A 12212-nucleotide genomic window follows, 5' to 3' on the forward strand; every position below is an offset into this window, starting at 1 on the left:
AATAACCATGGGGTAGTTAATACCATACAGTCTGCAGAAGTTGCAAGAACATGAGTTTCAAAGCCAGCCAGCCACTGGGCTCCACCAACCAGGACTTGGGGCTGTTTCTGTTTTCCGAGCCTCATGTCCTTATCTAAGAAAGAAAAATGGGAGGAACAAATGAAGTATTAAATGGAAGGTTCCAAGTTCAATGTCTGGTGCAACAGAGATGCTGCTTTCCAGGATCTTTCTTTCCCTCTTCCCTCCACTTTCTGGAATTCCAGTGCTAACCTCTCTCGAGGCCTGAGTGGTGATTGTGGGCTAGGGACCATTAGTCCCTGGAGTTTCCTTTTCTAGGTGTTTGCTAACATTGTGAAGATCAATACTTTTCCTTTAATGGAGTTTATGTCTGGCCACAAAGGTCTCTAAGCAGGCGCCATCGGTGCTGCCGGCACTTCTGAAGCCTGAACCCAGCCTACGGCCCGAGGGGGTGTTCTGTAAACTTTATTGACCACCTCCTCTGAGGGACATGCTGAACTTAAGAGAATAAGCTGAGGAAAGGGTAAAAAGTACTTTGGGATGTGGAACTTGATTCTGGCACCAGGTAATTACAGTCTCCTGGATAGCTTCAGAGAAGGCGTGATATGTAAGAGCGATGGGAGCTAGGATTTATCAAACCACCTGCTCTGGATCAGATCAGGTGCTATTTGTTTGTCATGAAATCTTCACAGCAGCCTTATGGCGTGGTTGTCTTCCCTGTTCTGAAGAGGAGAGGAAGCCCCTGGTTACCCAGACAGAAAATGCTAAATTCTGGGTTCCCGCTTGGGTCAGTCTGATCCCCGCACAGACTTGCTGCTGGGTCCTGGCCTTTGCCCCTCCCCCCCCCCCATCACACCCAACCCCCACCCCCACCCCCCCCCCCCCCCCCCGGCTCCCTATCCCTGTCTTAGAAATCACTCAACACCAATGTGAGTTATGCAATGACTTGTGAGAGTATTTCTTCCATGTCATCTGTCCTCTAAGGACAGGGAGCAGTGTTTTTCACCCTTGCAGCTTTGTAGTTAGTGTTGTACCTAATTACATTTATAGTTGAATAGATGAATGAATGAATGAGCAGTACAGCCACCACCAGGAGAAGGAAAAATAGCAGTTCCTTTTACTTGACTTTTTGGCCAATGTGTCTGCAAATTATTAATGAAAAGCAATCGTAGAAAATTAATTTTTTCCACTTTCAGATCCTGGTTAAAGTTCATTATCATTATATCTACAGTTTCTTTGTAAAAATATTTTCTTCTTTTCACTGAAAAACTATCACTATGAAATTGCTCATCGGGATTTTCTCTATCAAGATAACACATGTAGGAGTGAATTTTATACAGGCAATAATTAAATGAGCATAAATCTTTATAAATTTTAAACAGTCGACCTGCATTTTAAAAAGTCACAGATCATGAATAGATATATAGTGATAATTACATTATCACTGGCTGTATGAGGGACTTTTTTTTTTTTTGCGGCCAGGTTTTGAAGTTTACTTTTGATTAATGGATAATCATATAGACTGTCATTTGGAATATTAAACAAACCTGTCTTAATTATCTGGCTGGTGTCATACCAAGTGGTTAATGATGCGAGGAAAGCATTTAGAATGGACAGTTACATGTAACATTGCCCAGACTCCACTTTGTCAAAAGATGCACCATGATATAGAAAAGATTTATGAATTCATCATGACTTTCAAAAATAAACAAAGTTGAGGTGGTAGTAGAAGACCTATTATCAAGTACTGAGATTATAGAGAATTCCATTGTTGCTCTTAAGAGTTGGCAGGTAATTGATTATTCTAATGGTTTTTCCATTCACAGAGAGGGATAAAAGTTGACCTCTGGGTAAACTCTGCTTTCTTTCCTATAATATACTTCTCTGATTTGATTGCTTTTTTTTTTTTTTTTGGTAGGATTCTTTCTCAGACAGATTATTTTAGAATCCAAATGCATAGTGTTTTTAAATTCCCTTGTAAGAACTCCATGCAACAAAGGTTAACATAAATTCTTTTACTAAAAAAATTCAATTGTGGGTTTTAAAGATTTACATTTTGGTAAAATAATCTAAACAGGAGTTATTTCAGGAAATAAGACTCGTTGACAAAACCAAACCTTGCCTTGAAGTCTGTTCCAGACACAGTACAGTAAGTCTTTATTATCTGTACTGTGTATGAAGCTGAAGTCACAAAGACTAATGAAATGACAGACCGTGGGGCGGACTAGCATCTGTTTCGAAGGCTCCAAGGAGTACCCAGCTTAGAGTCGGTTCTTTGGTTTGGGGATTATCTCATTTCCCTAAGGTACTGAACCTAAGACGCTTTTTCTCTAAACCCCACTATATCCCCTCCCACCCCTGGCCATTCCACCCCCCACACCACACCCACCCCCACCTGCTTCCTGACCCCGGGCGTAGATCACTGTGAGCCTGAAGTCCCCAGCCACCTGCACAGGCACTGGAGCCAGCAGGGACGGGCAGCCATTGTGAGGCTTCTCCTGGGGGACATGGGATTTTGCCAGGTTCCTTTCCTTCCTCTTTGTCTGGCTTTAGAACCACAGAGGGTGAGAGCTGGAAGGGATCTTCACCACCATTTCTCTGTAGAGATGAGAAGGGGAAGCCTGGAAAGCCTAAGGAACTTGCATGTTGCGTGCCTCTTCGAAACTCAGCTTCCAAGCTGCTCTGTCCTGTCAGAGTCCTTCCTCAGATTTCAGCCCACTCCAGCCTGGCGAGGTGGCAGTCAGCTTTGCATCCCTGCCAGCCATTCCCTATACTGAGGGCCTGTGATAAATGCTCAGCAGAGAGGGGGTGTTCACAGGGACATAACCGAGTGTACTTCGGAAATAAGGCTTCAGCTACACGAATAGCAAAAGACTGTTCTGAAGCCTACAACATGTGGGCACTGAGAAAACTGAGCCCTTTTAAGCACGGACTCTGGGAAACAGTGCCTCTCAGCAAGGTTTTCCTTTCCTCAAAGGTGAATCACACAGAAGTAACTTCAGGGGCCGAGGAGGGGTTCTGTAGGGTCAGCCATGTGTCATCATCTCCAGGACACAAGGCTGGAGATGAGGTAGGCAAGACACCATGACTGACTGGATTGGTGGTTGATTCTACATTGAATGAATGGACTATCCTTTTAAAACACCATTCGGGCAAGTGGGCAGTGTAGTGCCCAGTAACTTGGATGCAGGGGGACTGTCCAAGATCCCCCTCCCTTCTCAAGTCTGATTCATTGTCAAGTGCTGTGATTTTAACTTTACAGAGATCTGTCACATGCATTTCCAAAGTTTTCATATGAATAGTTTGTCAGTTTTTTTTAAATTTCTTCCTCTGAACATTACCTTAGCATGTTAACAGATTGCCAACCTCCTGCCCGCCTTTCATGTGCTCCCTCTGCAGGATCCCTAGGAAGGTCTTCCTGAAACGCCAGCATAACGGAATCATGCACCATTAGCAGCTCTGTTGCATACAGCTCCGGACTGGGATTCCGTAGTCCCTGGACCCGGCTGCCTTGCCTGCACCCTAGGCTTCATGCTGCACACCTGCTTGGGCTCCTGTCCCTGTCCTGCCTTTGTCTCTGCCCAGAACGTGTCTTCTCCCCCATCGCCGCACAAACCCCTATTGGAAGAGTCAAACCAAATATGTTCTCCTCTGTCAAGTTTTCCTCAGCCTGCCCCCCAAATCCATCTGGCAGAGTAGAGTCTGCTCTTCTCTGTCTGCCCTGGAGTGTGTGGCCTGCACTGTGGGCTTTGCACACCAGGTTTTTAGGTCTGATGCCCCCCAGGCCCGTACTAGTTCCTGGGAAATGAGGGTCAGGTCTAGTTATGCCTGCAGACCCAGCTCCCAGAAGCACAGGGTAGGAGTTAAATCAGTGTGTGTTGAGGGCTGTTTATAGGGGATAGAAAAGGGAGGTTGAAGACTTAGTTCCACTGAACCCAACTGCAAGGATAGGGGCACACCTCATGCCTTCTGTGCATGTAAGCCCACAGTGCCTGCTGACTACAGTCTTGACCTAGGACATGGTCTTAGCATGGCTTGCCATGAATGCCTTCTCTCATTCCCTGTGTCCTACACACTGATCTGACCTGTCAGAGAAATATGATTGGCCTTGAATCCTTCTGGGTAATGTGCCCCCCCCCAACTCCAGTCACCTGGTGCTTAAACCACTTATTTCTTTACAGTTGTAATAAATGTAGCCACAGATACCTTCAAAAGCCTTTCCTCCAACTGTCTCAGCTGATTCTCTGACTCTGTGAGTCTCCACTCTCTTCTTTCCCTCACTAATTAATCAAGTCATCCAACTCAGACCCAAACTTCTGCAAATGCTGTTTCTTCCTAGCACACCACCCTGTCACTCTTGCAAGGCTGCATACTACTTCTTACACCATACTACTAACATTCCAGCTAAGGAGCAGGAGTTTCTAGTCAGTGCTTTCTAGTCAGGTTCTTGGGCTCCTCTTTCATTCTTTCATCAATCTCATACATGATGGGCTACATTATTTTACCCAGAGGGACCTCAGTCTAGTCACAAAAATGTACTTGTAATTGAGTGATTATTAGATAGGGATAAAGTGTGGTGAAGAACAAAGGGATGTTTGACTATGGAGGAATCCCGGAAGTCTTCCAGGAGGAGGTGACATTTGCCAGTGACTGTCCTCAAAGCAGAAAAGAGCACTGTAGGCAGAGAGATGGCAGAGGTAAAGCCCTTCAGGTGTGAAAAAGTATGAGAAGGTTGGGAAATGGAGAGTGGGTGAGGCGCAAACCAAACCACTGGATGCTTAAGGACATGGGGAAGGAGACCCCTCTCCCCAAGGGGTTTTCTTCTGAGATGTGACGTGGTGGGAAGTGCAAGTGATCCCTACAGCTTCTGCCAAGGTCTGCTCTGCCCCGCAGGTGCTCCCACGGCTGAGCGAGGTTCCCAGAGCTATTGCCACTCCCACCCACTCCCACCTGCCTAGGCGGGTGGCATCCCAGAAGGAAAGAGGCAGGGGAGGAAGCAGATAAGAAAGACAGCTTCTGTTTAGACACAAATATCTTGGTAATCAGCACAGATGGGATGAGAAATACCAAAAAAGTACATGACAGTTTAGAGAGAATTTGGCGAAATGTTACATATTTTTAACCTACCTGTGTAGCGTTTTGGATCAAGCTCCTGAGTCCTTCAGAACCTGAGTGGCCTGGGGGTTACACCACAGCCAAGTTGTGTTTTTATTTCAGAACCATTCCCTCTCCCCGTCCACAAAAGCAGCCTCGTGGTTCTTTTTTTCTCCCACCAAAATAAGGCGCAGGATCTGTCTCTGACGCTGTGTCTCCCTATTTGGACGGCAAGCTGTGTAACATATTTCTACCCAGCGGGAAGCTTCTTGGCAGACTCTTGAGGCCACGTTTTGGTGGCTTCAGAGTTATCTTTGGATCTGTCAAAAGTGCTAATGGGCTTTCTGGCCTTCTTTAAGCTCCTCATTTTCTATTTTCTTTTTACTTCCATCCTCTCCTTAAAAGAAAAATTCATGGAATTCATCAGCAGTTAAGCATTTCACTGCAGAGCTCAGCTGAGGGCCTTGTATTTCTGTTTGCAAGAATAACTCTGCCATGTCACTGTCTTCGGAACAGACCTCGCCCTGACATCATTAGCTCAGCACTCCTGGTCCACTAGGCCAAGATGCACTTGTTGATTGATTCCAATGGCCTTTCTTGTTTGTTTTGTTTTATTTTTCTAAGTCGCAGAGGCACATGGGTACGGTAGTGAGAGCAAGAGTTTTGAATTCAGGCAAGCTGGGTTTGAATGTTGACCTTGGCAGGACAGCTTAACCCTCCTGAACCTCTGTTTTCTGACCTGTAAGATGGTGATAATATTGCCTTTCTCGGAGCTGTTGAAAATCAGAGGAAACACAGGCCCTTTCCCTGCCATGGACACACAATCCTCAATAAATGGGATAGCAGTGATTTTTAACAGAAACTTTGTTTCTCTTTCTTTAAGAACTTTGATCCTGCTTTGATCCTATGTCATGCTTTCTTTTTCCAAATGCAACTTTTGCCTGCTGCTTTTAGTGGTATATGATTTAAAAAAACACAGGTTTAGAGACAAACCCACCCCAGACCCAATACTTACTGCACAATGCTGGTCACCTGACTTCACTTTCTCTGTGTTCTTATCTGTATATAGGGATAACAACACCTATTTGTTCAAGGAGTGGTTTCAAGGTCAAGTGAAATAATATAGATAAGGCCTTCTTTGTATGTTAAGATGTTTAAAAGTCTTAGAGGGTCAATATAATGTAAAGGAAAGTTCGCAGCTATGGTATTGGATCCGAGTCCAAAATCTGACCCCACCAGATGTGGTTTATATATTAGAAAGAGTGCCACCTCCTCGGATCTTTGTGAAGACTGCCTAGGATTGCAGACAAAAGTACCTTGTTAAGTGCCTGGTGCTGGATAGTTAGTCTGCATGTGGAGCTATTAATACACTCACTCTTTGTTTATAAATATCCAGTTAACCTGGTGCTCCGATCAAACAATAATAAATCATAAAATAAGTACCCGTTCTTATTCCCAACTCATAATATTGTTGTAAAGCATTTGATGCTGTTTTGCATGTAAAATCCACCTGCTTTACTTGGATTTTGGGGTTATAGATCTTTAGTCACTGTAAACAGCACCCCCTGGCAATAGCGTTTCTTCGCCCCCTCCCCAACCCTCCTGGTTTTCTGAGGACTAGATTGTATGCCATTGAAAACCTGTAACGCTGAAGAACTTAGCATATTCATGTGTATTATTAAAGTCAGATGGGTATAGAGGGGGTTGCAGAAATGAAACACATTATGTTTTCCTGAAATCCAAAAGGTACCAATCCATGGTACTAATTAGGGAACAAGGTCCAGGCTCCAGACAAACACTAGTTAAGACACTGCTTTTTCACAACTTGCTGCTACTTGTCTTCGATTTTTTCCCCCCTTTGAGTGAAATACCTGGAAATTGTAAATCTTCGAAATTGCTTTAATTCCAGCTGAGCCGTTTTAGAGAATGTGGAGGAGGGGCGCCAGCAGTGATGACAGGCCAGGAGCCGGCCGGCCTTCGCCGGGGCAGCCATTGGGCAGAAACAGGCTGTGTGCCAGCAGCTTTTTGTTCCCCGGGCACTTTCTTTGCTTATTTATATGGCACAGTGCCTTGGGAAAGTGCTAGGATCTGGGGTCATAAAATCTGAGTGGCAATCCCATTTTCATCGCTTATTAGACTTTTTGATCTTGGGGGGTGTGTGTGTCTATATATATGTATGTATGTATACATGTATATGTATGTATGTATATATCTGGTCTTGGTTTCATCATTTGTAAGACTGCAGACTTCCTGTCCTGCTCACCTCTCAGAACTGATATGAAGAGCAACGCAGCCCTATGTCTGGCCCCACCCCACACAGAGGTGTCGCTGCCTCGTTCAGTTCTCAGGTCGCTGCATTTCCTGACTTCATGCATGAGAGGAATTTGGTCCGCCAGGTCGAAAGAGTAGGACAGGGAAAATGATTATTTCTGATTATTATTACTTCTGATTATTTCTGCTTTTCATGCTCTTATTAGCTATTGCTTGTAATAAGAACAAGCAAAATCAGCCACCAACCAACCTCCCCTTCTTCTTCCTCCTAGAGAAATCTGACAGAATATTTTGTGGCTGTGGATGTAAACAACATGTTACATCTGTACGCCAGTATGCTCTATGAACGCCGGATCCTCATCATTTGCAGCAAACTCAGCACTGTGAGTATGTCTCAAGATGGGCTTGTTCATTATTTTAATTGAAAAGTGTATGGGAAAGATTCAAGAAAATTTTAGAAAAAAGAGATCAGCCACAACTTCCTCAAATGGTAACATGTCATTATCATTAGTTATTCATATTTCTTTTCAGTGCCAATGTACAGTTCACAGTTTAATCATTTATTCTTCAAACATCGCCACCAGTTATAGTTTCTGTTTGATAATGTGTTGTGAACACTGTGCTTATTCCCACGTGAGCTTCCACCCTTGTTTTTTAAATGTCTGGCCCATATTCCATCGTACTGATGAGCCAATATGCTCAATATTTCTTCTCTTGACAGCCATTTAGTTTGTTCACAGTTTAATCTTTTAGTAGATAACACTGCAGTGAACATCTTACTGCTCTTAACTGATAAAGTCCATATTCTAAGGAGAGGGACTGCCAGGTCACAGGGCTGTGTAAACGCCATGGTCTGTTTCCTGCCAGGTCACTTCCTGCACAGCTGTGCTTGCCCACTGCAGCTGTGTAGAGTGTCCTGTTTTCACTGACCCAATGCAGTGAATTATGCCGGAATTGTGTATGTTCTTGCATATGGGTTTTAATTTTGCCAATAACGTAGATATGAAATAAGCTTATAGATTTGCTCTAATTTTATTTTTTTATTAAAGATAACCAAATAATTTTCTATTTGTATTTTGTTAAAGTCATTTCCCATTTCAAAGAGCTTGATTTTTTTTTAATTGGAATGAACTCCTTATATATTATAGTAACTTTGCTATGTATATAAAATACAAATATTTTTCATATCCATTATTTTGGTCTTTTAACTTGCTGCGTATTAGTTCATGTTTTTTCCCATTTTCTGTTATGAAAACTCTCCAACATAAAGTTGAAATTATTTTACAGCGAATTACCCATAGAGTTCCACATGGATTCTGCCATTAATACTTTATTCTGCCTGCTATGGTACATATTTATCCATCTATTCATTGGTCATACCACCCTTCAATCTAGCTTATTTTTTGATGTATTTCAAACTGAGTCACAGACATCAGAATGCTTTCCCCTAAATAATTGAGTATGTGTATTATTAATTAACATTGAATATTTGTTTACCAATTTTTTTTTTTTCTTTTGAGGTAAAACTTACTTACAGGAACTGACAGGGAGTAGCATACCTAACAGACATGTCCCTGTTAGAGGTTGAAAGACCTTCTTATAGTGGGAATTTTCCAAGTGAAGGGGCTGTGGATAAAATCAGGTGTGTGTTCACCAATGAAGACAAGACATCTAATAATGAAACCTTTGTGAGACTATTATAATTAGCTCTATGATTTTCATCATGGCTGCATTATTATTTCTTTGGTATTGTTTGCTTGTCACAAACTCACCAGTTTTTAGATTGCCTGCTTTGTGCTAGACTCAGCACATAGTAGGTGACAAAAGCATGGCCCTTGCCCTCCAGGGAAAAAAGCAGTCCATAGTCAACCTCTTGCTTTGTTGTGCATTTTATTTTTAAACTCTAAGTGTAGTTCAAATTCTTGGGGCCTAAACCCCCAGACTGAGTTTCAGAAAGAGACATGACCAACCAGGTTTATCACTGCAGCTTAATGAAGTCAAATAGAATAAGTGCATTTGAGAAAGTCTAGTCCCAAGCCAGTTACTGGTGCTTTGGAGTATTAAACCTCAGCAAAACAAAAACACGACATCATCACAGTAGAACTGAATTCCCTGTAATGTCATGATGGTATTTGTCAGCCCAGGTACTATGTTGTGTGTTTTGCTATTAACTCATTTAATCCTCACTACATCAGTTTGTAATGGGTCTGCTATTATCCCATGTCATAAATAAAGATGTACCTTCTCTGTGATTTTTTAGATAGACACAGTGTGTTAAACACAGTTATTTCTGTTCCTTCCCAAAATTAAAGTGAAATAAAAGGATAAATCAACATGTACAAAGAGCAATGTCAAAGAGATTTTAAAAATCATAATAGTATCATCAATGTTATGTCACCTTAGTTAGAAAACAGGTGAAATGAACAGAAAAATATAATTTACCAAAATTTAATCAACAAGAAATAGAAAGATTGTGTAGGTCACTTAACTTATAGAAATTGAATCAATATGTATTTTTCCCCAAAATGGCCAAGCTTAGATTTTTTAAAAGATATGTTTTATCAAACATTTCAAGAAACCAATAGTTTCAATATTAGACAAACTCCTAAATGTCTCAAAAAAAAGAGGTAATACACCCCAGCTTTTCTGGCAGTACTTTTATAAACTTTGCCAGTCAGCTACATAAGGACACACTATAAGAAAGTTTATCAGCCAATTTAACTGATTAAGATAGCTGTAAAAGTCTTAAAGTAGTAGCGAATGTAAAAAATCATAATTCATAATAATTTATTCCAGACATGTAATATTGATAATACTAGAAAATCTATTAATATAATTTACCACATTAATACATTAAAAGGGCATATTCATGTGGTCACCAATAGTTGCAGAAAAACATGACCATATTCATGAACAGGAAGTCTCACTATATTGAAGACTTCATTTCACGCCAGAATGATCTCTGGAGTGAATATATTTCCAGTTCAAAATCCCAGTAGGATTTTCTGTAGTTTTGATTCCATTGTATTGATATAGAAAAGTTATAGGAATGGTGAAGACACACGAGAAGGAAAAGAATGGATCATAGAAACCTGCTTAACCAAATAGCGAGACCATCAATATAGGGCAACACTAACTAAGCTACTTAGTAATGGCACAGAGCTCCAGAAGTAGACTGATGGAACAGAGTGGAGATTGCAGGAAAGACCACATGTGCTTGGGATTTTAGGTACAGTGGAGATGGCTTTGGAAAATCAGGCAAGTGATGAGCTTTTGATTCATTGATTATCCATTGGTGAGGAAAAGGAAGACAATTTCTATCTTACACCACATGCAAAAGTGAATCCCAAAGGCAAGTTTTAAAACCTGTAAAAGACAAAATAGAACAAGCTCTGTGATCTTGGAGTGGAGAAGGATTTCTTAAGTGATCAAATATATACCTCTTATGAAGAGAAATGGTTAAAATTGTGAACTTTCATTTATTAAAAAATTCCATTCAGAGAAATAAAAGATCAGTCCCAAGCTGAGGTGAGATATTTGCCAGAGGTAAAACCAATGGTGGATTAATATCTGAAATGCATAAAGAACTACCACAGTTTAAAAGCAGAAGGCAAAACTATCAATTGACAAAAGCATGAGTCGTCATTTCACAGAAGAAACACAGAAGGCTAATCAATATATGGAAAGATGCTCAACCACATGAGCACTCATAGAAAAACAACTAGTCACTAAAACACTAGGTTCGCAAAAACTGTGTCTGATAAAGCCAAGCACTGTACTGGCAAATTCCACGCACTGCTCTGGGGAGACACAGCAATTCTGCTTCTGGTGGGAGTGTGTGTGGGGTGGGGGGGAGTGTGTGTGTGTGTGTGTGCACGCGCATACACATTGCCTGTGCACACTTCTGGGTCATGTTCCCTGTGGGACAGTCAGCCATGAAGCACATTCTTTGAGCAGTAACTATGCTGTCAACATGACGGGGTCTCTAGAATCTTCTCACTCAGAATCTGAGCAAAAAAAAATAGGATCCCAAAGAACACAGTGCGATTTCACTCATCAAATGCAAGCTGGGAAATCTAAATACAGTACAGTGTGGAGGGATACATGCAAAGCGCAGAGAAATGCAACTAACCCAAGATTTCGGTAGCAGTCGTTTCCTCACAGGGAGGGGAAAATGCTCAGCTGGGAGGAGGCATGCAGGAAGTAGCAAAAGTGGTGTTTCTGTCTTGAGCTGGATGCGGGGTCAGCAGACTTTTCATTAAAGGGTTCATAGCAAATTTGGGTTTGAGACCATCTGCTCTTTGTCACAGCTACTGGGCTCTGACCTGGTAGTTTACAGTCAGCAAGCCACTGGGTGCAGCTATGTCCCAACAAAGCTTTATATAAACGGGAGGCAGGTCAGCTGTACCCTTCAGGCTGTAGTTTGCCAGCTTCTGAGATAGGTGCTATTTTTTTTTTTTTTTTTTTTTTGTGAGACCCTCGCTGGTGGCCAGGGATTGAACTGATGCTACAGAGGCTGCGGGCAGCCTCGAAACCCAGTGCTCAACCGCTGTGCCGCTAGGGGAGGCCCAATAGGTGCTAATTTTTTAATTCTTAAGGTTTTTTTTCCTTCAGAAATTGCTGATTTGATATACTTATTTCATATATGTATGTATTGCTAGATTTTTGAAAACTTAAGAAAATTCCAAGCCCCTTCATGATGAAATTTTACTGTACCGGGAGACAGTGTAGTGTCTAAGAGAAAATGGTGTCTAGCCTGCTATTTTACACTTACCCAGGGGTGGCCCTCAGAAGAGAGTGACAGAGCCAGACCACACCCCCCTGTCACC

General features: G+C 42.0%; 1 protein-coding gene across 1 annotated transcript in view; it reads left to right on the forward strand.

The window, feature by feature from the left end:
- The window catches only part of DENND1A (DENN domain containing 1A), a gene marked incomplete at both ends in the record, with an annotated part of 451205 nt that overhangs the window by 230162 nt on the left and 208831 nt on the right, over positions 1-12212 (forward strand). The window contains one exon of the mRNA XM_084237464.1: positions 7656-7766. Coding sequence (XP_084093590.1) covers positions 7656-7766 — 111 coding nt within the window. The remainder of the gene's footprint in view (positions 1-7655; positions 7767-12212) is intronic.

This window comes from Talpa europaea (assembly GCF_964194135.1).
Source record: "Talpa europaea genome assembly, chromosome: 7".
Lineage (NCBI taxonomy): Eukaryota > Metazoa > Chordata > Mammalia > Eulipotyphla > Talpidae > Talpa > Talpa europaea.